Here is a 27,600-nt window from a genome sequence, read left to right as displayed (position 1 = left end):
AGCTAGTTGCTAAAGCAGCATTTCTCATTTTAATTTTGTTTAACAGAAACACACCACAAAATCGTTCAAATTAACTAAAACTAAAACGAAAGCGAAAACGGAAAATATGTATAAAATATAAAACTTATTTAAAATACGAAAAAAAAAACTATTATAATATCTAGTATCTTAATGACACTAAAACACTAAACACGGAAACATACCAGTGAACATGTTATTTAACAGATTATTTTTATCTTCTGCTGCATCCAACTGAAAGTCTTCATCTTTCATCTGAAAGCCTGTAGAGAAAATGACAGACATTTGTCACAGAAACGGACTCATGCAATATAAGATAGACCAGGTCTAGTTGTCATACTTTTTATTATGTCTAAATTTCCACTGTTATTGCCTAGTTCACATGATACAGTTCATTTAACAGACCTATATGCCCTCTATAACAGAGCATGTTGTCACAATGGGTTATTTAGGTCATTAACCTTATGATAATTGTCTGTTTTGGGCAAAGGAAAAGCAAAATCAGTGCTAAAGAAAACAGGTATTTTTGAAATTGGACTCAGAATACTCAAAAAACCCTTTGTGACAACTAGCCCCGGTGGTCTCGTCCATAGTGTGTGTGTACCAGAGCTGGGCGTTGCGGGCGAGTTGGTCTGGCTGTTCTGTACTGCGGCCGCCACGGCCTGAGCCGCCGTCACTGCCGTCTTCGCTGCGTACAGATTCGCCTCTTCCTGGAATTTACCGATGTTCTTCTTATAGCGAATACGTTTATTACCAAACCAGTTAGAAACCTGAGAGAGAGGAAGAGATAGAACCATGAGGAAATATTATAAGAACAATTAAAATAAAAAATTTAAAATGTTAGAATACAAGCTAATTCAAATAAAAAACAGAGAAATAAATTAAAACTATTTAGATGAAAAAAGTAATAAAAATGACAAAAATATCTTAAACTAACTAAATAAATAAATAAACTTAAAGCTAATTTAAAAAAAAAACAGAAATACAAATAAATAAATAAAAAATTAAATGAAAAAAATCATAAAATTGGCAAAGGCACATCAAATAAGTAAAAATGTAACTAAAATAAAAATGAAACTTAAAATATATCAAACTTAAAGCTAGTTCAAACTAAAAACTAAAATAAAAATAAATTCAAAATATTTAGATAAAAAAAACATCAAGTAACTAAGTATACTTTATTTACAAAAAAATGTAAAGAAAGTATAAAAATATATAAATTATTATAAATATATATAGAATTTTTTTTGTGACATTTTAATTTAAATTAAAATAATCATATTTTTCTACTATAATAAAAAAAGAAAGAAAGAGAGGCAAATATGGACGAATCTTATGTGGAAATATAATAAAAAAAATAGTACACTATAAGTTATGGTATAATATAAGTTAAATATTACCTAAATAAAATCTTTACAATATTTAAAAATATAAATAAAATATACCGATGTAAAATATAAATTTTTTTGTATTGTGACAGAATTTTATGTTAAAATGCATAACATTTTTTGCCCCATAATGAAAAAGAAAGAGAGACAAATGTGGAAAAAATGATATAAAAATATTATAATATACATTATAAAATATTAGAAAAATATTTTTACCCCATGATCAAAAGAGAGAAAAAAAGAAATTATATTTTGCATGAAGAGAATAATACCACTTTAATGATTCAGACCATTACTGTTTTTGTATTGTGGCATTATTTTGTTCAAAATTAATCACATTTCACCCTTCATAATAAAAAAGAAACAAAGGCAAGTGTGAATGAATCTCATGAGAAAAATAATAAAAAATATTTTAACATACATTTCAAAAAATATATATATATATATATATATAAAATATATTTTTACCCTAAAATAAAAAACTAAAACTAAAACAAAACTATATTTTGCTTGAAGAGAATGATGCCTCTTTAAAGACTTGGGACATTAAAATGTTTATATTGTAGAATTATTTTATTTAAAATTAATAAATGAAAAATGAAAAAAAATGCTTTTATATAATTCATAATAATAAAAAAATAATAATATAAAAAAAATAATAACATAGTCCAATGAAATATGTGCTGCAAGCCAAACGAAAATGCATTTTTATGTGTTTTACAGCGACTGTTATTCTCACACATTTGTAAGACATTGTAAATGGTCCAACCTTTTGCAAAAGAACATTAAGGTTGCTACAAACCCAGACATATTAAAATTACATGCACCCCGAGCAATGGCTCCTTCATAAAATATCTCCAAACAGGCCTTAAACTGCCAATGGGAGGCGGAATAGTTCAAGAAGCGCTATAAAACCGCCTCGCTGATGTCATAATCTCAGGATCCAATAAAAGACAGCCGGAAGACACCATCCAAGTGCAGGAAAGCATGGAAGAAAATGTATGCATATATGTGTGTGTGTGTGTGTGTGTGTGTGTTTTACGGCCGTACAGAATAATTCCAGCTGCTGGATAAATGACTATATGATGCATCGTTTGTTGTTCAGCACACAGAGACATGGCTGCCACTGCAACCAACATCCACAGACAACACAGCGGACGGACAAATGTTTTAGTGACATACCTGTGACACAGTGATGGTGCTTCCCTTCCCCTAAGGGCACAAAAAGAAGGGGCTTTTTTACAGTAACGACTTCCTGCACACACCCACCCGTTACACATACATACAACAGCCTGAATATTCATTACGTGTGTCCATCTCAGTCGAGTGCAACAGTCGCTTCTGGAAGTAAAAATGCCCTTTAGAGTGATTGTTTTAGTAAACTTTTTATATGAGCTTCCATGAGCTCTAAGGTTGTTATATGATTCTGCATTGAAAAAAAAAAAGTTGGTGTAGGATTTACTACACAATTTCACTCAGAAATTGCTGGTTAATTTTGTAAAATAATTACTAAAATGGTAAATAACACACTGAATTGAAATTGTGAAGAAGATTTTGATTGTATTTTCTTATAAATCATATCCCAATAATGTCTTTTTATTGAAATTAGGCTAAAATAAAATAGAACTATTAGATTAAAAAAAAAATTAAATTAAATATGATAAAATAATTAGTAACTGAAGTATAAAATATAGTATAAAGTATAAAAAAACTAAATTAATTAAAACTATTTAGAAATATTGTTTAAAAAACTAACAAAGAAAAAAAGTTCAGAATTACTTTAAAAATAAAATGAAAACTAAAAGTGGTAAATGAAAGCTCAAGTAAATGAAAAACAGAGAAATAAACAAAATATGTAGATGAAAAAAATCTGAAAAAATACATCAAATAAATAAACTAGAAATGAAACTGAAAATATCAAACTTATAGACAATTCTGATTCAAACTAAAAATTGAAATAAAAATAAATGAGAAATATTTAAATGAAAAAAAAATCATAAAATTGGCAAAAGCACATCAAATAACTAAAAATGTGACTAAAATTAGAGTGAAACTGAAAATATTAAACTTAAAGCTAATTCAAACTTAAAGAACTGAAATAAAAATCAATTAAAATATTTAGATGAAAATCATAAAAATGACAAAAGCACTTCAAATAACTAAAAACTGAACTAAAATAAAAATGAAACTGAAAATACAAACTTAAAGCTAATTCAAACTAAAAAACTGAAATAAAAACAAATTAAAAATATTTACATAAAAAAATCTTAAAATTGACAAAAGCACATCAAATAAACTAAAAATGTAACTAAAATAAAAATGAAACTTAAAATATCAAACCTAAAGTTAATTCAAACTAAAAAATGAAATAAAAATAAATAAAAAAATATATAGATCTAGATACAGATATATAGAATCATAAAATTGACAAAAGCATGTCAAATAACTAAAAATGTAACTAAAATTAAAATGAAACAATATCAAACGTAAGGCTAATTCAAACAAAAACAAATGAAATAAAAATAAATTAAAAATATTTACATAAAAAAATGTAAAATTGACAAAAGCACATCAAGTAAACTAAAAATGTAACTAAAATAAAAATGAAACTTAAAATATCAAATCTAAAGTTAATTCAAACTAAAAAAAATCAAATAAAAATCTACTAAAAATATTTAAATGAAAAAAAAAATTGACAAAAGCACATTAAATAACTACAAATTTAACTAAAATTAAAATGAAACAAATAATATCAAAAATAAGGCTAATTCAAACAAAAAAATAAATAAAAATAAATTAAAAATATTTAGATGACAAAAAAAAGCACATCAAATAAACTAAAAATTTAACTAAAATGAAAATGAAAATATTAAACATATAGCTAATTCAAACTAAAAAAGAAATAAAAATAAATTAAAACTATTTACATGAAAAAAATCATAAAATTAACAAAAGCACATCAAATAATCTAATAAAAAAGTAACTAAAATGAAACTGAAAATATCAACCATAAAGCTAATTCAAACTAAATTTGAATTATTCATACGAAATATTAATGAAATCTAATACAGAAATAATATTATATTAACACTGTCTACTAGTCTCGTGCAACTACAGTTTTGATTTTGATTTAGGGTCGGATTTATCTGAAAAATGAGCAGAAATAGACTACATGAGTTGGATTTCTTTCTGTCCAAACATAAAAAGTAAAAAGTAAAAACTAGTTCAGTAAACAGTATGTAATATACAATTTTTCTTATAAGACACAAGAACCAGCTGAATGAATTAAATCGTTTGCAGTTCTTGGTTTTAGTAGCTCATTAGTTTCTACAAAAGAGTGCATTTGCTCAAATTAGACCTTTTTATTTTCACATACGGTTTTGCGAAACAAATTTGTTCAAAAATCTGAAGAAAATCATTGAGAAAATACTTCCAGGATCCATGCGGCAGAAAACCAGGCGCTCTAAATCACTTCACACTCATACTGAAATGCTTCATCACTATTTTGAGCCAAATTCTCTGCACCTTCACAGTGTCACAGACCACCTCTAACAAATTTGTTAGTTATTTTGCTCCGATTGTGAATAAAAGCTGAAAGCCAGTGTGCGGTATCGTCCGAGATCTGGACTGCAGGAGGACGGACTGACCTGTGACACAGTGATGGCACACTTCTTGGCTAGCTCCTCTTTGGCCTCCTCGCTGGGATATGGGTTACTGAGGTGAGAGTAGAAATACTCGTTCAGAATCTCTGTCGCCTGCTTGCTGAAGTTGCGCCTTTTCCTCCTGGAGAAAGACCAAGCATTAGTATTGTTAGATCCAAAACCATTTCAGTATCTTCATATGTGACCCTGGACCACAAAACCAGTCACAAGTAGCACGGGTATATTTTGTAGCAATAGCCAACAATACATTGTGTGGGTCAAAAAAATCTATTTTTCTTAGGATATTAAGTAAAGATCATGTTCTATGAGGATATTTTGTACATTTCCTATTGTTTTTATTATTTGATTAGTAATATGCATTGCTAAGAACTTCATTTGGACAACTTTAAAGGTGATTTTCTCAAAATGTAGATTTTTTTGCACCCTCAGATTACAGATTTTCAAAAAGTTGTATCTTGACTAAATATTGTCCTATACTAATAAACCATACATCAGTGGAAAGCTTATTATTCAGCTTCCAGATGAAAAAATTGACACTTGTGACTGGTTTGGTGGTCTAGGGTCACATATACGATTAAAAGATATTAAAAGTGAAGTGTGTATTTCCACTAGCAACATCAGTGCATAAAATATTTTGTTCCTCAGTATTTTTCTCTTGTTTTTCAGTACATTCTTAAATCAAGATAAAATTTTTAGAGTTAAAAAAAGCATAAATTGCATAAGTTTAGATTAATGAGGGCTACAATCAATCATTTGCAAAAACAAATGCAAATCGTGTGTAAACTGAAAGTTTATAAAAAAAGTTGATACAATTTAGAAAAGAAAAAAAGAATTAAAAATAAATTAAACCTAAATAGTAACATTAAAAAGGGGAAGCTGACAAAAGCATATAATATAATTACTAAACTGATTACCAAATGACTAAATAAACTAAACAAAAAATATAAAAAATAAGCTCATTTAAAATATTAATAAAAACTATGATAGTAATGATGGTTAAAAGAATTATATATATATATATATATATATATATATATATATATATATATATATATATATATATATATATAGATTGGGTTAAAAACTTTTATAAAAAGGCTTGAATTCAATATTTGGTAACGAATATAGCATACGAAATTTAGAAGCAGTTGTGGGCCAGACATTTTGTGGGCATAAAATATTTTTTTTTCTCAGTATTTTTCTCTTTTTTCCCCCAGTACATTCTTAAATCAAGATACATTTTTTTGAGTGAAAAAAGCGTAAATTGCATAAGTTTAGATTAATGAGGGCTACAATCAATCATTTGCAAAAACAAATGCAAATCGTGTGTAAATTGAAAGTTTATAAAAAAGTTGATACAATTAATTAAACCTAAATAGTAACATTAAAAAGGGGAAGCTGACAAAAGCATATAATATAATTACTAAACTGATTACCAAATGACTAAATAAACTAAACTAAAAATATAAAAAATAAGCTCATTTAAAATATTAATAAAAACTATGATAGTAATGATGGTTAAAAAAAAAAAAGAAAAAAAGAAAAAAAAAAAAAGCTTAAATGTATTTCTTTTTAGGCCAGTTTTTCACCAGGAACACCAGAAGTGTAGCAAGGTGGGGGGAAAAGACCCTAAAAAGTACAAAAATGATCAAGTTAATTGTAATATCCAGTGCAGGCAAAGTTAGTTTCATTCCTATGTTACAACATTAACTAGCATTTTCAAGAAAAAGAATATCCTTTCTGGATCAAAATGATTGAAACACAACATGAGGGTTAAAAAGTTTAGATATTTGTACTGAAAAACACAAAATTAGCTAATTGATCCAATGATCCCCTGTTGGTAGATGTCATAACTATACCACAATACATAAAGTACAAATTATTGCATGTAGTACAGTATGTATTATTGGGAGTTATAGGTCAGATACTTTTATTAAGTCGAATCCAATAAACATTCCCTGATGTGGCATAAAAACATATTTTTGGGCCACTTATTTGCTTAAAACATAATAATCTGCAGGGTTGCCAAGTTTTCCAAACAAAACCCGCCCAATTTCTACTCAAAATTAGAGGGTGGTCCCCCATTAAAAACTGTGTTATTTGGGGTATAATAGACATTTTTAGGTGGGGTTCCCCTGCATTTTAGGGAATAAATATCATGTTTTTGGGGTCGCTTCAACCCATGGACATGAAAAACAACCCGCGGCAACAGTGTTAAAGTAGTCCAACTCCGCATGAAAACCGCAGACTTGGCAACACTGATAACCTGACTTTGGCAGCCAATCCCTCTCTCTCTCTGTATGATGTCATCACTGAGCCCACCAATCACTGTCTGCTTCATTTGCATTCCATCAGTTGAATAACTTTCTGATGAGCAGATTTTTGCAGAATTTACTTTTTGATTTAAGTAACTCGTGCCCTTGCAAGCCAACCGGCACTAATTGGCAAATTTCCTGATCCCAACTTATCCTCCTGCCAGTTTAAGCAAAACACTCATAAGACCTTAAATTATTACCACATCACCCACTCGTTCACACACGCCTCGCTCTCAGCACATCCAATACAATCAGAAACAAACCCACACTCGCAAAAACACCTACATGTGTAAAAACACGGACACACCATCAATAATAATTATTCTTTATTTATTTTTTAAATGCTGTATTATCTAATGCCAGCAGTGCATTATTAGATCTAAACGTCTAACGCTAAACCTAATGTCCCAACGTCTCCAAGATGCTTTAAAAGACCTCAAAGCTACCTAAAAAAAAATATGTGCAAGTGCACCTAGAGCACACCAAATGTTGATTTAATTTAGTTACTAGAAGTTAATTGATAAAGAAAATCTATTTTGGACAGCATCCTCATTTTTTTCAGCATTTTTACAAGTGCCTAAAACTTTTAACAGTTTTGCAGGTACTGTAGGTTTCTTAAAGGGGTCATCCAATGCCCATTTTCCACAAGCTAATATGATGCTTTAGGGTCCTAATGAAAAGTTTGTAATATACTTTGATTAAAAATTCTCTATGGTAGTGTAAAAAAACACTCATTTTACCTGGTAAAAAATGCCTCTGTTCTCAGCAAGCGATATCAGTACTTGGCCTTTAAATTTTATGAACCTCTGCTCACCCCGTCCCTCAGTTCTGTGGGGCGTGTCATTACACAGCACACGGGGTGTTGCCTAGACAACAGTTGGGGGTATAGTTGTATAGTTTGGGGGAAAATGGCACTTGGGGGGCTTTGAAGACACTGTACAACCCCATCCATTTAAAATTTAATTTAAAAACCGGAGTTGGAACCGAAACAAGATGGCACCCACAAAGAAGTTCGGCAATTACGGCTTATACTGGAAGTGTCTGAATAGTTAGTAAACTTAATGTCACTTTGATTTATCTTTATATGTACTGGCAGGGTAACGTTAGAGTACTGAGAGAGATACGAATGCGATGTGTTTACTGTGTTTACTGTGGTAAAGAGACGAATGCGGGTGTGTTTACTGTGGTTACTGTGGTAAAGAGACGAACGCGGGTGTGTTTACTGTATTTACTGTGGTAAAGAGACGAACGCGGTGTGTTTACTGTGGTAAAGAGACGAACGCGGTGTGTTTACTGTTTTTACTGTGGTAAAGAGACGAACGCGGTGTGTTTACTGTGGTAAAGAGACGAACGCGGTGTGTTTACTGTGGTAAAGAGACGAATGCGGTGTGTTTACTGTGGTAAAGAGACGAACGCGGTGTGTTTACTGTTTTTACTGTGGTAAAGAGACGAACGCGGTGTGTTTACTGTGGTAAAGAGACGAACGCGGTGTGTTTACTGTGGTAAAGAGACGAACGCGGTGTGTTTACTGTTTTTACTGTGGTAAAGAGACGAACGCGGTGTGTTTACTGTGGTAAAGAGACGAACGCGGTGTGTTTACTGTTTTTACTGTGGTAAAGAGACGAACGCTGTGTGTTTACTGTGTTTACTGTGGTAAAGAGACGAATGCGGTGTGTTTACTGTGGTAAAGAGACGAACGCGGTGTGTTTACTGTGTTTACTGTGGTAAAGAGACGAACGCGGTGTGTTTACTGTGGTAAAGAGACGAACGCGGTGTGTTTACTGTTTTTACTGTGGTAAAGAGACGAACGCGGGTGTGTTTACTGTGATTACTGTGGTAAAGAGACGAACGCGGTGTGTTTACTGTTTTTACTGTGGTAAAGAGACGAACGCGGTGTGTTTACTGTGTTTACTGTGGTAAAGAGACGAACGCGGTGTGTTTACTGTTTTTACTGTGGTAAAGAGACGAACGCGGTGTGTTTACTGTGTTTACTGTGGTAAAGAGACGAATGCGGTGTGTTTACTGTGGTAAAGAGACGAACGCGGTGTGTTTACTGTGTTTACTGTGGTAAAGAGACGAACGCGGTGTGTTTACTGTGGTAAAGAGACGAACGCGGTGTGTTTACTGTTTTTACTGTGGTAAAGAGACGAACGCGGGTGTGTTTACTGTGTTTACTGTGGTAAAGAGACGAACGCGGTGTGTTTACTGTTTTTACTGTGGTAAAGAGACGAACGCGGGTGTGTTTACTGTGTTTACTGTGGTAAAGAGACGAACGCGGTGTGTTTACTGTTTTTACTGTGGTAAAGAGACGAACGCAGTGTGTTTAATGTGGTAAAGAGACGAACGCGGTGTGTTTACTGTTTTTACTGTGGTAAAGAGACGAATGCGATGTGTTTACTGTGTTTACTGTGGTACAGATCTGTACATGATGTGTTTACTGTGTTTACTGTGGAAAAGAGACGAACGCTGGTGTGTTTACTGTATTTACTGTGGTGAAGAGACTAACGCGGGTCTGTTTACTGTGTTTACTGTGGTAAAGAGACGAACGCGGTGTGTTTACTGTTTTTACTGTGGTAAAGAGACGAACGCTGGTGTGTTTACTGTATTTACTGTGGTGAAGAGACTAACGCGGGTCTGTTTACTGTGTTTACTGTGGTAAAGAGACGAACGCGGTGTGTTTACTGTTTTTACTGTGGTAAAGAGACGAACGCGGTGTGTTTACTGTGGTAAAGAGACGAACGCGGTGTGTTTACTGTTTTTACTGTGGTAAAGAGACGAACGCGGTGTGTTTACTGTGTTTACTGTGGTAAATAGACGAACGCGGTGTGTTTACTGTGGTAAAGAGACGAACGCGGTGTGTTTACTGTGTTTACTGTGGTACAGATCTGTACGCGATGTGTTTACTGTGTTTACTGTGGAAAAGAGACGAACGCTGGTGTGTTTACTGTGGTAAAGAGACGAACGCGGTGTGTTTACTGTGTTTACTGTGGTAAAGAGACGAACGCGGTGTGTTTACTGTGGTAAAGAGACGAACGCGGTGTGTTTACTGTGTTTACTGTGGTACAGATCTGTACGCGATGTGTTTACTGTGTTTACTGTGGAAAAGAGACGAACGCTGGTGTGTTTACTGTATTTACTGTGGTGAAGAGACTAACGCGGGTGTGTTTACTGTGTTTACTGTGGTAAAGAGACGAATGCTGGTGTGTTTACTGTGGTAAAGAGACGAACGCTGGTGTGTTTACTGTATTTACTGTGGTAAAGAGATGAACGTGGTGTGTTTACTGTATTTACTGTGGTAAAGAGACGAACGCGGGTGTGTTTACTGTGTTTACTGTGGTAAAGAGACGAACGCTGGTGTGTTTACTGTGGTAAAGAGACGAACGCGGGTGTGTTTACTGTGTTTACTGTGGTAAAGAGACGAACGCGGTGTGTTTACTGTTTTTACTGTGGTAAAGAGACGAACGCAGTGTGTTTAATGTGGTAAAGAGACGAACGCAGTGTGTTTAATGTGGTAAAGAGACGAACGCAGTGTGTTTAATGTGGTAAAGAGACGAACGCAGTGTGTTTAATGTGGTAAAGAGACGAATGCAGTGTGTTTAATGTGGTAAAGAGACGAACGCAGTGTGTTTAATGTGGTAAAGAGACGAACGCGGTGTGTTTACTGTTTTTACTGTGGTAAAGAGACGAACGCATTGTGTTTAATGTGGTAAAGAGACGAACGTGGTGTGTTTACTGTTTTTACTGTGGTAAAGAGACGAACGCAGTGTGTTTACTGTGGTAAAGAGACGAATGCGATGTATTTACTGTGTTTACTGTGGTACAGATCTGTACGCGATGTGTTTACTGTGTTTACTGTGGTGAAGAGACTAACGCGGTGTGTTTACTGTATTTACTGTGGTAAAGAGACGAACGCGGGTGTGTTTACTGTGTTTACTGTGGTAAAGAGATGAACGCAGTGTGTTTAATGTGGTAAAGAGACGAACGCGGTGTGTTTACTGTTTTTACTGTGGTAAAGAGACGAACGCAGTGTGTTTAATGTGGTAAAGAGACGAACGTGGTGTGTTTACTGTGGTAAAGAGACGAACGCAGTGTGTTTACTGTGGTAAAGAGACGAACGTGGTGTGTTTACTGTTTTTACTGTGGTAAAGAGACGAACGCAGTGTGTTTAATGTGGTAAAGAGACGAACGTGGTGTGTTTACTGTTTTTACTGTGGTAAAGAGACGAACGCAGTGTGTTTAATGTGGTAAAGAGACGAACGTGGTGTGTTTACTGTTTTTACTGTGGTAAAGAGACGAATGCGATGTATTTACTGTGGTACAGATCTGTACGCGATGTGTTTACTGTGTTTACTGTGGTGAAGAGACTAACGCGGTGTGTTTACTGTATTTACTGTGGTAAAGAGACGAACGCGGGTGTGTTTACTGTGTTTACTGTGGTAAAGAGACGAACGCTGGTGTGTTTACTGTGGTAAAGAGACGAACGCGTTGTGTTTACTGTTTTTACTGTGGTAAAGAGACGAATGCGATGTGTTTACTGTGTTTACTGTGGTACAGATCTGTACGCGATGTGTTTACTGTGTTTACTGTGGAGACTAACGTGATGTGTTTACTGTGGAAAAGAGACGAACGCGGTGTGTTTACTGTTTTTACTGTGGTAAAGAGACGAACGCAGTGTGTTTACTGTGGTAAAGAGACGAATGCGATGTGTTTACTGTGTTTACTGTGGTACAGATCTGTACGCGATGTGTTTACTGTGTTTACTGTGGAGACTAACGTGATGTGTTTACTGTGGAAAAGAGACGAACGCGGTGTGTTTACTGTGGTACAGAGCTGAACGCGGTGTGTTTACTGTGTTTACTGTGGTGAAGAGCTGAACGCGGTGTGTTTACTGAGGCATAGCTGATTGAACAAGAACAAAAAAGTGATCGGTTAGCATAACTTACTCCGTCCTTATATTGAAATACATAAATGTGAGTGTTATAGTCTTTACTCGTGTGCAGTTGTGGGCTGTAAACACGTTTGCAGGTATTGCGTTAACGTTACATCTTAATCATTAACAGACACCGTTTTAAACCATCTAGTGTTACAAAGCTAAGCTTTATACTGACCCTCGTTTATAAAGCAGTATGGTGAGAAATGATTCGTGTAAACATGAACCCATTTAGATAGATCAGCGGTCACGTTCCCTCAGTGCTGTCAGTTTACACTCGGGGCGGGTCTATGCTAAAACACTGCTGTCTATCAACTATCGCAGGAGCGGCCTCTGTCGGTGTTACGCCACAACGACAGGCATCTGAGAACGGCTCCATATGAGAAGGGGCAAATTATTTTACTAAATTAAAAGAAAACTACTGGGTGGATCTTTGTCATTCTAGGGTGGTTGTGTACACACACTCCCAACCAGAGTATGTGAGCGGAGTGGAGCGGCAACAATTTCCCCTCCGCGCTCAGTGCATTTAATAACCGCTCCTCTCCAGCTCCACTCCGGGTTCACAATTTTCCGCTCCCGCTCCACTCCTCGCTCACTGATATCAGAAACACCGCTCCGCCTTCGCTCCGCGTCAAAACATTCAGAAATAGCCTTATGTTTTAAATATAACGGTCCTGTTCATAACACGTATTAAAACAACAGGAGAGTTTGGAATAGTGTGCAAACTTTGTACCTACCACATACCAAGCTAATAACATTGTCAGCATTAAAAGAGTATAACTACTGCTTTATGCAGTGCAAGGTTTGTAATGAAAATAACTACATTTTCGTCAGTTATTTTACATATGGATCGCTGCATTTCTTACAGATTTCTGATAATTCGAAATCGGATACCATTACATTTGTTTTAATGCATTATTGTCACAGCAATTGCGTGTGAATAAGTGCTGCACATGTTTAAATGAGGCTTTCACCTGAATATATTCAGTATCTAGAAGGAACAAACTAAATCCTTGTGAACTATAATTTACCGCTCATGTCCATTCACATTATTTCTGATTTGAGTGATCCATCTCTATCAAGCTAAATGTTTAACATGTGAATGCCTGCTTATTATGCAGTTATATTACGGACCGTTGGCATGAATTGTACTTATGATGGAGCGATGGTGGAGCGCACTTGGAGCGAGTGAAAACCACGACGCTCCGACTTTTCAAAAATCCGCTCCTCCCTCCATTCAAAATCACACCGCTCCACTCCGCGCTCCGCTCGCACTCCGCTCCGCTCACATACCCTGCTCCCAACACACATTTCAGTTCAAACAGCTTGTAAAAGTGCATGTGGCACCGGATGACCCCTTTAAAGCATCTTGGAGACGTTGCCACAGTTCTTCTGGATTTAGTCTGTCTCAGTTTGTTGTTTATTATTGTCATTCCAGACAGACTGGATGATGATGATGAGATCAGATCTCTGTGTGGAGCACTGGCTGTTGTCAGACTCCTTGTGCCAACAAAAACTCACTGGATTATTACAATAAATGGCAAAATGAATGTTTGGAAATGCAAACTGACATTTCCTACTGACACACTGTAGCAAAAGATAGAAATAACTGACTTAAAACCAAACGTGTGCACAGTACTGTCTACTGGCAAGACACAAGCAATATCTTTTGGATAAAATAATCTGTGTTTCACAGAGTTTCTGACCTGGCGTCGAGGAAGCGGGACCTGAGGATCATGACGGCCTCACAGGTGCTCTGCTTGAGCTGCATCTGGATGGAGCTGAATTTGCGGTGGATGATGTTCACCATGCGTTCAATCTCTTTAGGTGAGATGGGCCGCGTGCGAGACTGTTCCCTCAACAGGTTCATCACATGGGTTGTGAATTCATTACATGCCTGTGGACCAAACAAATTACTCATTACTGGTAATGCAAACTCTTTATCACAGTTATCAATGTTAACACTAAAACTAAAACTTTTATGTCGAAATAAAATAATATGCAAATATTAGATAAAAAACTTAATCTAAACAAAAATTAAAACTGAAATACGTTGAAGTTGAAGCACTTAAATTAACATTGTAAATATTTAAAAAAAAAAATAGAAAAATGACAAAAGCACATAACTAAACACAAACTTACAGTGAGGGAAAAAATTATGTGATCCCCTGCTGATTTTGTATGTTTGCCCACTGACAAAAAAATGATCAGTCTATAATTTTAATGTTAGGTTGATTTTAACAGTGATGTTTATTTAGGTTTACAGTAGATTTATTTTACCAGAATAACAACAAAAAAATCCACAAAATGCATTTTAAAAAAAGTTATACATTTATTTGCTTTTAAATGAGTAAAATAAGTATTTGATCCCCTATCAATCAGCAAGATTTCTGGCTTCCAGGTGTTTTATACAGGTAACAAACTGAGATTAAAGGGAGTGCTCCTAATCCCAGTTTGTTACCTGTATAATTAGAAAATTAGGAGTTTTTCGGCATACCCTAACTGTCTTGAACCAGAATACACAGAGTTCACATGTGTATCACAGAGAATAGACAAGACAAGCGTTTAAGGTTAAAAAAGTATATAAATTGTTAATTTATTTAGAAAATAACCAGTCACTTCGCTAAATAAGACCCTTCTTCCTCGGCTAGGATAGTTTAGAGCTGTTTAAAGCTGCATTTAAACTGCATTTTGGAAGTTTAAATTTGGGGGCACCATAGAAGTCCACTATATGGAGAACATTTCTTTTTGACTGAAGAAAGAAAGACATGAACATCTTGGATGACAAGAGGGTGAGTAAATTATCTGTACATTTTTGTTCTGGAAGTTAACTTCTCCTTTAATTAAACTATTAAAAACTATTTTTGCTAATTGAATTAAATCTGAAATACAATATTTTACACATTTCTAATTTAACTTAAAAAACTGAAATACAAATCAATTAAACCTTAATAATAATATTTAAAAAAAGAGACAAATGACAAAAGCATATAAAAAATCACTAACAATTGAACTAAACCTAAAAAATAAAGATAGATAATTCAAACTAAAATTTCAATACATGAAATAAGTAATTATCTTAGCTGTTTTCCCCTACAGTGTAAAAAGTTCAGCAGCTGCCTTAAGTTTTTAAGTTAAATCAGCTTAAAACTACAAGTCATTTTAACTTATTACAATAAAAATTAGTTGATATAACTTGTGAGTTTAAAAGACTTAAGTTGATTTAACTTAAAATCTTAAGGCAGCTGCTAAACTTAGATTTTTAAGCTGAAACTGGTGAAAACTTTTTACAGTGTAGTAGTTCAGTCTTTTTCCAGTAACAAGTTACTTTTCAAACCAGGAGTACTAGAATGTCTGATTGATTTTAATGAAACTCATTTTGCTGATACAGCCGTATGTTCCTGATATGTGCACGGGTGTACAGACCTGCTCGTATTTCTCCAGCTCGGTGTGGTAGATCTGTCTGATCTGGCTGAGTTTGGCTCTGTAGTCCGAGTGTTCGATGGAGTTATCAGCTCCCACTCCCACTGCTGCTGTTGCCGCAGCAACCGCCGCCGCCCCGCCCCCTTTCTCCGGTCCGGACACGCCCTCTGCCAGCAGCATGTTATCCAGACGCATGAGCTGGGGGTCCGCAGGATCTTCATCCTGACTGCCACGGATACTGAGACCTGCCACAACAGACCAAATAAAGCAATTTAAATATAAATAGGCAATAGACAAGAACTACATCTTTATATTTGGTCAAACGATTCAGTTTAACCACATAAAAATTAGATGAGCATTGTAGACTTCAAGACACATTCAGACATGCAAAGACAATTTCCTGAACACCTGGACCTCCCAAAGCAGGTTTTAGATAGCTGGTTGTTTTTTCTTATCACTCCACAGTGAATAAGCGACTAGACAGGCTCACCGCAGAACGGCAAGCCCCTCACGTCCTCAGCCATTAACGCACGGCGCAGGATTAGTCTGCTATGACACGCTGTTTATCAGAGGTCGAGGTGTGTTTGTGCCAGAGCGACTACAAGAGAATGATTGACAGTGGCAGGTCTCTTCACTGAGGTGGGTGGAATAAAAGCGCCGTGAGCCGTTAAGATGTGCTTCGGCGGCCACCCAACACGGCCTGCTTTAATTCCACACCAAAGACTTTTTTGGCACTTTATGTTTGATTTTTGATTTTGCAGTCTGCAGAGTGGATGGTCACGTAAACACAGGAGAAAAAAATTATATATATACTGTATATGTCATTTTTATGGATTGCTTAAACATGTTTTAATGTTGTCATTCTACATATACAGTATCTCACAAAAGTGAGTAGACCCCTCACATTTCAGCAATTATTTTAGTATATCTTCTCAAGTGACAATACTTTAGAAATGAAACTTGGATATATTTTAGAGTAGTCGATGTAGCAGTAGAGATTTAGTGCCCCCTGAAAATTACTCAACATACAGCCATTAATGTCAGAACAGCTGGCAACAAAAGTGAGTACACCCTAAGTGATAACAGCAGTATGTTGTTTAACCATGCAAAGCCACATGTCCTATTCATCATGTTTATGTTTTTGTCTGCCTGTCAGGTAGAGCCCGACCGATATATCGGCAGGCCGATATTATCGGCCGATATTAGGCATTTTCCAAACTATCGGTATCGGCATTTATAATGGTCGATAAATGAATATTTCAAAAATAAAATAAAAACGGAGAGAGAACCAGTTATCCGCGAGTGAGATCAACGGTGAAGTGTGTTCACGAGTTGAGTTGGTCAGGAGACATACATTGCTTGAATAACAATAAAAAGAACATCCCCATCAGTTCTCTTAACTCAAATAAGCATCACAAAATTCGTGACTATCATGTCCAGTTTTGCTGCTGTGAAATAAGCCGAGAGTGAAGCGGAATTAGCTAGTAATTAATTACGTTACGTTGTTACAGTGTAGTTGACTGACTGTCCTTATGACAATGAGACTGAAGTACTTCTTTAATAGCGTGATAGTTATAGCAATGAGACGTATCATCTTTCCTTGGCCTGTTATATTGAAAATGTATGTTTTACAATTTGCAGTTTGACGTTATCCATTGCTAAATTATGGCTCATCATAGACTAGCTAACCACAAAGCTAGCTAATGCCACTATCAGTGGAAGACCACTAACGTTAACATTAATGAGCTTGGAAACCACAACGAACTTATTCTGCCTAAATAAAGTAATGATTACTGTATTTATAACTAGCATATCTCTAGTTACAGTCCCTGCATTGTAAAATGTAAGTTAGACTTGCAAGAAGTGAACATTTAGACATAGAGAAAAAGTATCAAACGTAGCTTGTGCATAAAGGTTAGCTTTTCTTTTACACGTGTGTGAAATCCAATGACGCCAAGTGTGCGTTGCAGACTGTCGTTCAGCCGCAGCATTAACGAGTCACATCATGGATTTAGATTAGGGATGCACCGAATATTCTGCCACCAAAAATTTTCAGCCGAAAACGGCCCAAAAGTGCATTTTCACAATGAGAGACGATTATACTTCATATGCTGATATTAATTTAGTCCCCTAATATTTTTCTTGTGCCCCGAACATGGTGGGGAAAAATAAAAATAAATATATTTTGTGTAAGGTTTTTTTTTGAAAGTCTTAAATAAAGCTCTTAATTTTCATTGATGACTGTAGTGTTATTGGGGGTTAAGAAAGTCATAATTATGATTTCAGGTGGTCTTAAATGTGGGGACTGAAAGACAAGTATTGCGACGAAACTGCAAAAGGCTATTCATTGAATAAATATGAGCGCTGCACGTTTCAATGTCATTTGCTGCACTGCTTTGTGTACCATTCTGATAGCGCCTCCTGCTGGAAGAGAAAAACGTAGACTTGTAAATGTGAACTGATGGATCCACAAGATAATGTGTTATAAAAATTTTACCAATTAAACAATTTAAATAAAGGCAGTAAAATATATGTTTATGTTATTTAAGTAATATAATACTTGATTGATAATAATTGTTTAAATTAATACAATTGATTTATTCTTTGAAACTTTAATATTAATTTATGCGATTGCAATGCCTTGATTCTAGTAAGATTAGTACACACTTATGTCATCATTATTTTTTGTAATTATTACTGTCAATAATAATAATAATAGCCTAATAATAATAATAATAATAATAATGCTGGTAGTAATAGTTGTGGCTGTAGCAGCAATCATTTTATTTGTATGTTTATGTTACGTTTTATGTTATGTTGTTTTTTGTATATCTCACCTGGCTTGTTTACTTTATATTTTGACAGATGGCAAGTGGTGGACGAAGTCAAGTATGGGAGTATTTCACAAAAGGCCCATCAGGTACAGTCACGTGCCACATCTGTACAGCCTCTGTGAGCCAGGGATCTGACAGCCTCAAATTTAAAAATACATCCAACTTGTGGGCACACCTTAAATCAAAACACAAAGAGATCTACGAGAAGACGCAAAAAGAAGCACAGCCTCATGTTCCAACCACATCATTGACACAGACAACCCTAAAACAAGTGCTAGAGAAAACCACAAAATGGACTCTAAATGATCCAAGAACTGAAGAAATGGACAAACTCCTGATGGAGATGATAGCCACCGACATCCTGCCTTTTGCAGTTGTTGAGGGTGCAGGGTTATAAAAGGGTTATGGCCAAGGCAGAGCCCAGATACCCATTCAAAACAGAGAATTTTTTCCGTACAAAGAAGATGGATGAGATTTACAGGAGTTGTAAACAAAATAAAGAAACTGCTGTCAGTTGAAAATGCAGGAAACAGCATTTCTTTTACCACCGACTGTTGGTCAGGGTCAAATGAGGCAATCATGAGCCTGACTGCTCATTTCATTCATAAGAATTGGAAAAAGGTCCAGCTTGTCTTGAACGTGAAATCCTTGTCACAGTCCCACACAGGACAGTACATTGGAGAGACATTTCTGTCCATGCTTGAAGAATGGGAAATTGATGAGGAGTGGGTCATGCTTGTACTCAGGGACAGTGGGGCAAATATGGTGAAAGGCATGCGCCTTGTTGAGATGCCAGACCTGAGCTGCAGTGCTCACATACTGCACCTAGTTATCAATGATGGCCTCAGTTCCCAGAGAGTGGCGGTGGACATTCTGGTAAAGCTGAAGAAAATTGCAACTCACTTCAACCACTCTGTTACGGCACAGCAACGCCTATCTAAAATTCAGGAGGAGCTAGGTGTCCCACAGCATTCGATCATACAGGCAGTACAGACAAGGTGGAACTCGACACTGCACATGTTGGTGAGAATGACCGAACAGAAAAGAGCCATCACTGCGTATGCTAGCGACCATGGACATTTCTCATGTCTGTCAGCAGAGGAATGGTCCATTGCGTCAAACCTGGCAGAGACCCTTGGACCACTGGAGGAGGTGACACTGGAATTCAGCATAGAGGACTCATCCACATCCTGCATTCTACCATGTTTAGCAGTGTTACAACATTTACTGGAGTCAGAGGGACCAACCACCAGGGGTATTCAAACCACAAGAAAATTCATGCTGGACAGTTTGCAAAAAAGATTTGCAAAAGTTAAAGACGCTAAAGAGGTGGTGCTTGCCTTTGTCCTGGACCCACGCTACAAAGAGTGGCCTTTGGTACCAGAAATTCTGGTAAAAGTGAAAACCTGGCTAAAAGAGGCTATGGAGACCAGTCCAACTCCATCTGAGGAGACCGATCCCAAAAGGCCGAGAACAGAGGACCAAGTACCCAGTCTCTTAGACTGGCTGTATGACACAGTGCTCCTTCCATCCACCAGTGAGGCAGTGGAACCAGAGGGGATCATCGAATAGCTAGAACGGTACTTCAGAGGGCCTGTCATTGACAGAAAGAGTGGGAATCCATATGATTGGTGGAAACACAACACCAACCGTTTCACCAAACTGTCAGCTTTGGCAAGGCAGTACCTCTCCTGTCCACCCTCCTCTGTGGCGAGCGAAAGATTGTTCAGCACCATAGGGAATATTTATGAGGATAGGCGAAGCTCTTTGACAGGAGAGAATGCAGAGAAACTTTGCTTCTTGTACTACAACCTGCCTCTGCTGGACTGGAGCTATTGAGGATTGACTGATTCAGGACACTACCTCATATACTGTTAGCAATTTATAAGTAGTATTGTTCAAAGTTATATTTATGAAGCTTACCAAGTCTTTTAATACTGGTAACTTTGAATATCAGAACTTTAATATATTTTGATGTTCCTCTGTTCTGTTGTGACAATAAAAGAAACAAGTTTCTTTTTAAAATGCATTATCATATTATGTTATTTAAAACTCATAAATAACTACAAATAACTAATGTTAGGGAAACCTGTTAATGTTTTGTTGCGCGTTTCTGAAATGAAAAAAAAAAAAAAACGGCCGATATATCGGAATATCGGATTTTAAAACAACGAATATTTGTATCGGTATCGGCCTTCAAAATCCTTTATCGGTCGGGCTCTACTGTCAGGACTATACAAAGTTGTGTATCTTGTTATAGAGCAGTTAAAATTAGGTGCTTTAAGGACAATTCTCTCATACTGACAACTGGATGTTCAACATGGTATCTCATAGCAAAGAACTCTCTGAGGATTTGAGAATTAGAATTGTTGCTCTCCACAAAGATGGCCAAGGCTATTAGAGGTTCAGTAACTGAGTTACACTACAGTGGTCAGGGTCATACAGAGATTTTCCAAGATGGGTTCCATTCGGAACAGGTCTTGCAAGGGTCGATCAACGAAGTTGAGCACTCGTTCTGTGCGTCAGGTGCAGAACCTGGCAGATGCATGAGTGCTGCCAGCATTGCTTTAAAGGTTGCAGAAGTAGAAGGTCAGCTTGTCACAGACCATATGCCGCACACTGCAACAATCAGTTTGCATAGGTGTCATCCCAGAAAGAAGCCTCTTCTGAAGCTGGCTTACAAGAAAGCCTGCAAACAGTTTGCTGAAGACAACCAAGAGCATGAATTACTGGAACCATGTCCTGTTGTCTGATGAGACTATAAGATAAACTTGTTTGGCTCAGATGGTGTCCAGCATGTGTGGCGATGCCCTGGTGAGGAGTACCAAGAAAATTTTTTCTCGCCCACAGTCAAGCATGGTGGTGGTAGCATCATGGTCTGGGGCTGCATGAGTGCTGCTGATACTGGAGAGCTGCAGTTCACTGAGGGAAACATGGATTCCATTATGTACTGTACATTCTGAAGCAGAACATGATGCCTTCCCTTCAGAAACTAGACCGAACGGCAGTTTTCTAACGTGATAACGACCCCAAACACACCCCCAAGATGACAACTGCCTTGCTGAAGAAGCTGAAGGTGAAGGTGATGGGGTGGCCAAGTATGTCTCCAGACCTGAACCCTATTAAGCACCTGTGGGGCATCCTCAAGCAATGGTGCTAACACAATATATTGACACTTTGGACAAGTTCACTTAGGGTGTACTCACTTTTGTTGCCAGGTATTTTGACAATAATGGCTGTATGTTGAGTTATTTTCAGAGGAGAGTAAATCTATACTGCTATACAAGCTGCACATTGACTACTCTAAAATATATCAAAGTTTCATTTCTATAGTATTGTCCCTTGCAAAGAAATACTAAAATGGTTGCTGAAATGTAAAGTGTTTACTCACTTTTGTGACATACTGTATATTTATTTATGTTTTTTTTTAAAGCACAGGAAAAATATAGAGATGAAATGAGCAAATACATGCAAGTACAAATAAATTATTATTATCACTTATGTTATTTTCTTCCCTAACTTTTACTATTATTAAACCAAAATATAGTATAAAAAAGATAAAAATTACAAAATCAGATGACAAAATTACTAAAAATAAAACAACTGAAAATAAAATTGCTAATTCAAAAAATATAAATAATAATAAAATAACAATTTTTTTTTTTTTTTTTGCCTAAAATGTAATTTTTGTTTTATTCTATAATCTTCTAAATACATTTCTTCCGAGTTTTAAATAAAAATGTTGTCATTTAGAGCATGAAATGACAACTGGTCAAAATAAAAACAAAAATGGCATATATATATATATATATATATATATATATATATATATATAAATATCCTTTTATGCCAAAAATCATTAGGATAGTAAGTAAAGATCATGTTCCATGAAGATATTTTGTACATTTCCTACCATAAATATGTCAAAACCTAATTGTTGATTATTAATATGCATTGCTAAGAACTTCATTTGGACAACTTTAAAGGCAATTTTCTCAGTTTTCTCAGTTTTTAACACTCAGATTCCAGATTTGTATCTCTGCCAAATATTGTCATATCCTAACAAGCCATCAATAGAAAGCTTTCAGCTTTCAGATTATGTTTAAATCTCAATTTTCCAAAAAAAAAAAAATTTTACACTTATGACTGGTTTTGTGGTCCAGGGTCACACATATATGTATAGACATCACTAGAGTCATGAATACAGTCGTCTATCTTTATACATGCACCTCTCTGTCGATCCTGTTCGTGTTCAGTCACCGTTAACTAATTAGACGTCTGCTTAAACTGAGAGCCGCTGTCTGAGAGATGCATTTCATGCGATGCGCTCTGTGCTGAATTAGCATTTCTGTGCCTGAGGTCTGAATAGGGAATGTGGCTACCTTTACTATTTTGTTGTCATTAAAAATGAAAGCAACACCAAAGAGAAGGCAAGAGATGAAACCGAAATGAGATTAAGAACAAAGCAGAGCAAATGTTCATATCTTCATGCTTTCTCTCATATTCACTCCTTCCATCTTGCATTTGTTTGCCTTTGTCTGCTGTGCTTTAAATGTCATCTTGCATTGACCTCAAGAATACTGTGTGTGTGTGTGTGTGTGTGTGTGTGTGTGTGTGTGTGTGTGTGTGTGTGTGTGCGTGTGTGTGTGTGTTTCTGCAGGGCAATGTGTGTGCGAGTGTGTGTGTGGATCTTATTCTAGTCATTCTGAGCAGCTGTGGTGTGTTTACAATCTTGTCCTTGGGATATTTGAAAGAGCATCTTAGAAATCACTTAAACCTGCAGAACAATAACATTGCACTTAATGTTTAATTGCTGTTTCATAGCTTGTCTAATGCACACTAATGTTTCTTTAAGTATCAACATTCTCTAAAACACCTTAGGAGAAAAAATAGACAGCAAGAGGTCACTCTACAGAGCTTTTGATTGTCGATTTTAAAATATTTAATGTAATAATTATGTATTTGAATTGCATATAAAATCTCAATCTCTTATGCAACATAATTAAATGCATGTGTGACTAACAAATATGCATCACATTCATTTATGTTAAAACTGTGTAATGCAAATAATTAATTTTATGCAATTCAAATACATACGCTACCAATCCAAAGTTTTTGACCAGTAAGATTTTAAATGTTTTTTAAAGAAGTCTCTTTTGCTCACCAAGCCTGCATTTATTTGATCCGAAGTACAGCAAAAACAGTACAATTTTGAAATATTTTTACTATTTAAAATAGCTGTTTTTTTATTTGAATATATTTTAAAATGTAATTTATTCCTGTTATTTCAAAGCTGAATTTTCAGCGTCATTACTCCAGTTTTCAGTGCCACATGATCCATCGGAAATAATTCTAATATGCTGATTTGCTGCTCAAATTATTATTATTATTATTATTATTATTATTATTATTATTATTATTATTATTATTATGTTGATTTTTTTCCGTTTTTTTTTTTTTGATGAATAGAAAGTTTAGAAAAACAGCATTTATCTGAAATAAAAAATCTTCTATTTAAAGCGTCCTTGCTAAATAAAAGTATTAATTTCTATAATTTCTTTCTCAAAAAAAAAAAAAAAAAAAAAAAAAATATATATATATATATATATATATATATATATATATATATATACTGACTCCAAGATTTTAAATTGTATACTGTATAATGTCATAAAAGCTTTTTATTTCAGATAAATGCTGATCTTTGGATCTTTCTATTCATCAAAGAATCTTGAAAAAAAATTATTCAACTGTTTTAATCTTGATTAATATTGATAATAATAATAATAAATATTTTTTAAGCAGCACATTAGCATATTAGAACAATTTCTGAAGGATCATGTGACACTGAAGACTGGAATAGTGATGCTGAAAATTAAGCTTTGATAACAGGAATAATTTACATTTTAAATTATATTCTAATAGAAAACAGTTTTTTAAATAGTAAAAATATTTTTATAATATTACTGCTTTTGTTGTATGGTGGATCAAAAAAAATGCAGGCTTGGTGAGCATGCAACATTAATAATTATAATAATAAATCAGCATATTAGAATGATTTTTAAAGGATCATGTGACACTTGACTGGAGTAACAGCTTATGAAAATTCAGAAATTCATCACAAAAATAAATTATATTTTAAAGTATATTAAAATAAAAACCATTTTTCTATATTGTAATAACATTTTGCAATATTACTGTTTTTTTCTGTATTTTTCATCAAATAAATGCAGCCTTGATGAGCTTAAAAGACTTTAAAAAACATTACAAGTCTTACTGATCCCAAACTTTGAGCGGTATAGTGTATGTGTATATATACATATAATTAAATAATACAATTTTAATAAATAATATATTTTTAAATAATTATTATAATAAAGTGTTAACATTTATTTTTATTTAATCATTTTTACTTCATTTTTACTCTATCTTGTCACATTTAATTAATATAAAAAAATCTGGAAATTAAAAGGTATTTTAAAGGTGCATAACTCTACTTTATACAGGGTTCCCAGGGACATTAAAAGGACAGAGATTTTTCTATATTGCTGTGGTTTGCCTGTGTAACTAGATGTTGACGACAGACTGAGGTCTGATTGTGAGTAAACAGGCTGAAAAACAGCTGTGTGCTGCTGAAGCTGCTGCCAATTTAACTTCTCCACCTGACACCTCATATCAGGATCTCCACACAGACTAATACGCAAATATTTCTGCCTGATATTGCTTATTTGTTTGGAATAAAACAGGTTTTTTTGTACAGTATATGTAATGATGCATGTATGCTTTTTTTTTTTTTTTTTTTTTATTGTAGACATCTAGCCTTTTGTATAGCAAAAACTGCATAAAGCTTTTACCTGAATGCTGTATATGAGATAAATGGCAGGTTTTGTGCCTTTTAGGTTTTTTTATCACAGGATTCCTGTAGATTAGGAAGGTCTGGGTAAAACCACAGCTACCCTGGGAGAGATCTTACAGAATAAATCCCAGAAATCCACAACCTCCATTACCTCACTCAACCTTTGTGATGTTTATGTCCTTTTGCAGGATCTACTGACTGCTGGAAGCTGTGACGGGTCACACGAGTTCAAGCACAAGTGCATTAATCCTTAAATGCCATTAATCTGGATTAGTCAAACAAAGACTTCCGATAATCATCTTTAATCACTCTTGGAAGTTGCCAGGGCATGTCAGGAATACATCAGCGTCTGGGATTTGATGTGTGGTGGGAGATACAAGGTATTTTTTTGGGCTGCTTTTCAGCCAGAGAGTTTTGAAGAGACATTCCTGTGGTTTTAGGCTTTAGAGACACAGGGACAAAACAAAGACTTCAGCAGTGTTGTTTCAGTGTTATTATTTATAATATTATAGCATTTAGTAATGTTTGGAATTGGATTTTATTTTAATATTTATTAGTTTTAGTTGTGGTTTTTGTTATTCATATCAGTTTTTGTCTTTTAAAGATAGCTCTAATTTCCATTTCAGTCATTTTAGAACTTATTTCAGTTAATCGCCAAGGCAAAATTTCTAATTTACTTTGAAGTTTTGTAGGTTTAAGTTCTAATTATTTTATTTTATTTTCAGCTTAAACACTGCAGGCAAAAATGCAGTTTTTTCATGCACCTGTAAAGTTGAGATTTTGAGATTTTGGGCTTTTTGGTTTTTCATAAAGTGTTTTTTCAGACAAGTGGAAAGAAAACAACCAAAAGATGCTGTTAAGTGTCTCTTTTATAGCACTTTATCTATGTGTGTCAATAGATTTCAATTACAATACATATTTTTAAAGGCCTATAAACCTTAAACGTATATTAGAAATGTTGCTTCGGAAATGAACTGAAATAAGTTTAAGTTGAAACACTAAAGTTACTAAAACTAAAACTGAAATAAAAAAATAATGCTATAGAAATATATATAAAAAACTAAAACTAAAAAAAAATGTCAAAAGCATGTAACAAATTAGTAAAAGTTAATCACTTTCAAACCAATGAGGTTTAAAAAAGAAATGCAAAACCTGTGATAATAAAAGAAAACACGCATAATGAGAGATTTATGTCTAACATTTTGCAGGCCAGTCAGTTTTGACCAGAAACAACACATGTGTGACAAGGTTAAAAAATACCCCCCAAAAAGTACAAACATTATCCAATTTTAGGAAGGAAATTGTTGAACCCTGTATGAGCAAAGTAAGCAAGTTTTAGTCCAATGCAATAACAATAACTAGCATTTTCTGGAAAGAGAAAAGTGCACAAGTCATATCAAGTACTATTATGGTGAGTTCTTGTCATTTTTTTCTCACTGACTTTCTTCACTTTAACTGTAGGAAAAACAAGCCAGGACTTTCTGCTAAACATCTCATTTTGTGCTCCACAGACTAAGTCAAGCTGGGTTTGGAGCAACGTGAGGGTGAGTAAATGATAGACTTTTAATTTTTGGGGGTGAATTATTCCTTTAACAGACCCTCGAAATAAATCACAAGAGAGCTTGCATAAGCCTTCACGAGCGGGGTCTCGCTCTAAAATAAATATAATCCAGAGCGCTCAAATCTTCACAACCCCACATTTACAAGTCTAATTTAATCTGCTCAGTGAAATGCTCAAAGCCGGTCTCGTCGCTGAGCAATGACAGTTTTAAATAAGAGTTAAAACCCGAGTTACTGTACAGCTGGAGGGAGCTGTGGGTGGTTTTGGATTTCTTCACAGAGCAAAACCAATCGCTGAAATGCATATTTGATATATAAAGACTCTAATAGACGGCGTTCCCTCTCCCACGACGCACTCAGAAAATCTTCTCAAAGCCACAGCCTGCTCTTCTGCTCCTAATTAGCACCGCGATCGAAAATAAGTTGGCTTATACCAATGGCAGCAGAAATAAAATGAGAGTTTTTTCACGTTAAACCTTCTCATGTCAGAAAATAGATGCCTGCTGGGTAGTTTCAGGCATTTAATGCAATTTTCTAAAGAGCAGTATGGATGCCTTGTCCTGATTTATTCACACTTTGTTACTAAAACATGCTTGTGTGGGTTTAAGCTTCAT

At 35.0% G+C, this 27,600-nt stretch overlaps 1 protein-coding gene across 3 annotated transcripts in view; it reads right to left on the bottom strand.

Annotated features, from left to right (window-relative positions):
- The window catches only part of pbx3a (pre-B-cell leukemia homeobox 3a), a 71,068-nt gene that overhangs the window by 6,943 nt on the left and 36,525 nt on the right, over positions 1 to 27,600 (bottom strand). For 2 of the 3 annotated variants that reach the window (XM_073839833.1, XM_073839835.1), the window contains exons 3-6: positions 15,740 to 15,981; positions 14,020 to 14,210; positions 5,054 to 5,189; positions 623 to 788 (exon numbers count right to left, since the gene is read on the bottom strand). In XM_073839833.1, the coding sequence (XP_073695934.1) occupies positions 623 to 788; positions 5,054 to 5,189; positions 14,020 to 14,210; positions 15,740 to 15,981 (735 nt within the window). Of the gene's footprint in view, positions 1 to 203; positions 282 to 622; positions 789 to 2,588; positions 2,619 to 5,053; positions 5,190 to 14,019; positions 14,211 to 15,739; positions 15,982 to 27,600 lie in introns of all 3 variants that reach the window. The other variant, XM_073839832.1, reaches the window with a different exon arrangement.

This window comes from Garra rufa, chromosome 5 (assembly GCF_049309525.1).
Source record: "Garra rufa chromosome 5, GarRuf1.0, whole genome shotgun sequence".
Taxonomy (NCBI): domain Eukaryota; kingdom Metazoa; phylum Chordata; class Actinopteri; order Cypriniformes; family Cyprinidae; genus Garra; species Garra rufa.
This window is presented reverse-complemented; position numbering and strand designations above follow the sequence as displayed.